This window comes from Silene latifolia, chromosome 11 (assembly GCF_048544455.1).
Source record: "Silene latifolia isolate original U9 population chromosome 11, ASM4854445v1, whole genome shotgun sequence".
NCBI classification, from domain to species: Eukaryota; Viridiplantae; Streptophyta; class Magnoliopsida; order Caryophyllales; family Caryophyllaceae; genus Silene; species Silene latifolia.
In genome coordinates, this window is record NC_133536.1 from 126,232,359 (window position 1) to 126,235,267 (window position 2,909).

At 41.1% G+C, this 2,909-nt stretch overlaps 1 protein-coding gene across 1 annotated transcript; it reads left to right on the forward strand.

Moving 5' to 3' along the window:
- The first annotated feature begins 1,909 nt into the window (after window positions 1-1,909).
- LOC141613959 (uncharacterized) lies at window positions 1,910-2,647 on the forward strand. Its single transcript, XM_074432701.1, has one exon. The coding sequence runs from the start codon at window positions 1,910-1,912 to the stop codon at window positions 2,645-2,647; it is 738 nt and encodes a 245-aa protein (XP_074288802.1).
- The last annotated feature ends 262 nt before the right edge of the window (window positions 2,648-2,909 follow it).

A 2,909-nucleotide genomic window follows, 5' to 3' on the forward strand; every position in this document is an offset into this window, starting at 1 on the left:
TGACTCGTTGTGTGAACCATTTGTTCTTGTTCATTAGTCCATATGACTCTTTGTGTGAACCATTTGTACTTGTTCTTTAGTCCTTATTACTCGTTGTTTAAACCTTTTGTCTTTGTTTATTAGTCCTTGTGACTCATTGTGTGAACCATTTATCCTTGTTATTGTGACTTTTTGTGTGAACCATTTTTCCTTGTTAATTAGTCCTTGTGACTCGTTGTGTGAACCATTTGTCCTTGTTCATTAGTCCTTCTGACTCGTTGTGTGAACCATTTGTCCTTGTTCATTAGTCCTTGTGACTCGTTGTGTGAACCATTTGTCCTTGTTCATTAATCCTTGTGACTCCTTGTGTGAACCATTTGTTCTTGTTCATTAGTCCATATGACTCTTTGTGTGAACCATTTGTCCTTGTTCATTAGTCCTTCTGACTCGTTGTGTGAACCATTTGTCCTTGTTCATTAGTCCTTGTGACTCGTTGTGTGAACCATTTGTCCTTGTTCTTTAATCCTTGTGACTCCTTGTGTGAACCATTTGTTCTTGTTCATTAGTCCATATGACTCTTTGTGTGAACCATTTGTCCTTGTTTATTAGTCTTTGTGACTCGTTGTGTAAACCATTTGTCCTTGTTCATTCGTCCTTGTGACTCGTTGTTTAAACCATTTGTAACAAGGACTCATTGTGTAAATCATTTGTCCTTGTTCTTTAGACCTTGTGACTCGTTGTGTGAACCATTGGTCCTTGTTCATTAGACCTTGTGACTCATTGTGTGAACCGTTTGTCCTTGTTTATTAGTCCATATGACTCGTTGTGTGAACCATTTGTCCTTGTTCTTTAGTCCTTGTGACTTGTTGTTTAAACCATTTTTCCTTGTTTATTAGTCCTTGTGACTTGTTGTGAAAACCATTTGTCCTTATTATTGTGACTTGTTGTGTGAATGACGCGGATATGGACCCCATGGACGAAGTCGTGCTCGACATAGAGCACCAATCAAAACCAGGCCCAATGAACACATTTTTTATGCATGAAAATTGGATGGGTTTACGTAAAAGAGAGGTATTATGCGCGGTTGAAGCTCGAGGACCGCACACCCCTTGATGCCGTGTGGGAACAAAAGAAAATCAAATGGGAACAAAGGGAGGAAGGGCCGAATGTGGCGGCACCAAGGGAGAGGAATCCTAGCTTATATTTTTGCATTTTTCAACATAGTTTGAATAAAATTTGTCAAAGGGTCTAGGTTGTAAGTTCCATGCATCTAATCATCCTAGAACTTACAACTAGCATTTAAAGCTTTGCTTGGAGGCCAAGGACTTTTTCCTATAAAAGGACCTAGCCTCCCTCATTTGTAATCATCAAAAAGTTGAAGTATAAACATTTTAGAGAGAGAAACTTGGTGGTTTCAATCTTTTCCAAAGAGTCGAGGTTTTCGAATCTTGCCTTAAACTAAGGACGTGCTCCATGATTTGAGATTGAGTTGCTTGACGCGTTTGAGTAATTCCCCATTGTTATCACTATAGGTCTAGTGATACCAAATATCCCATTGTTTTCGATCTCTTCTCAAGGAATCGAAACAAATATCCTTTATCTTTTACACAACAAAAACCCAAAAACAAAACAATTAAGTCTTCCGCTACGTATACGCATCAAATGGTATCAGAGCTTCGGCTCTTGATCACCCCAAAAAAATCAAGACGGTCCTAAGGAGGTCCCAATCCATTGATAGTTGAATATCCAACGCGCTTGGTGTTCAAAGATTAAACTCGGCAAGGAAGTTGAGGGTTAATCGATTGGATCTTGAAGGCACGAATTGAAAAAAAAAAAAAAAAACGAGAATCACTGTTCACGGTACTGTTCACTGACAAAAAAAAAAACAAACTTCCTTTTTTTCGAAAACACAAAACCCCAATCACCAAATATGAACTTCGACGATCCAAACTTTCTCAGGGATCTTCAAAGAGCCTTAAAGAAATTGCAAGAACACGATCCCAAATGGCAGCCAAGACGTGAACGAGTCATTGACGAGTTCAAAATGAGTGAACTACCCGAGTTCACGGGAAGCACGGATCCCGAGTCTTACCTTGAATGGGAAAGACAAATAGATCGGATGTTTGATTTTAAGGGACTTGATGATGAACAGAGCTGCAAGTACGCCATTTTGAAATTAAGAAATGGGGCTTCATTATGGTATGAAAGCCTTAAGACCAGAAGAGTTCGAGCCGGAAAACCAAAGATAACGTCGTGGCACGTGCTTAAACTAAAGTTACGGAAAAGATATGTCCCCGCAACGCATAGGCTCACGACCTATCGTAAGATCACCGATCTTGCCCAAGGAAGGCTGAGTGTCCTAGAATACATCAACGAATTTGAGAATCTGGCCTTAATGGGAGACTTGGTGGAAGATGAGGACATAAGGATGGCACGATTCCTACGAGGTCTAAACCGCAACATCGCCCATGTTGTCGAGTTACAGAATTACTCAGATTTCGATACCTTGTGTAGTATGTGTCTCAAGGTGGAGGCACAAGGAAAGACGAAGGTGACAACCACCTATGGCGAGAATAGCCGGACTTGGAAAAATGAGAACAACTCAAGGACAAGCACAACGGGGAACACCACCGATCCCAAGATGACTTCTACCCCCCAGTGCTGTTAGCAAACCATCCGCCTCAAAGGAGAATAACTCCACGCAGATTCGGTGTTTTAAATGTCAAGGGTTTGGGCATTTCAAAAATGCGTGCCCGAGCCAGCGAACCATCACACTAAGAGAGGCCGTGAAATGTCGTGATGAATTGTTCGAAGAAGAGGAAAGAACTAATGGTATTTTTAATTTAGAAGGAGATGAGGAAGAGGCACCCGCCGGGAACGCCCGAAGATTACGTCGCTCCTAGCTATGATTGCAATTTGGTTCTCCGAGC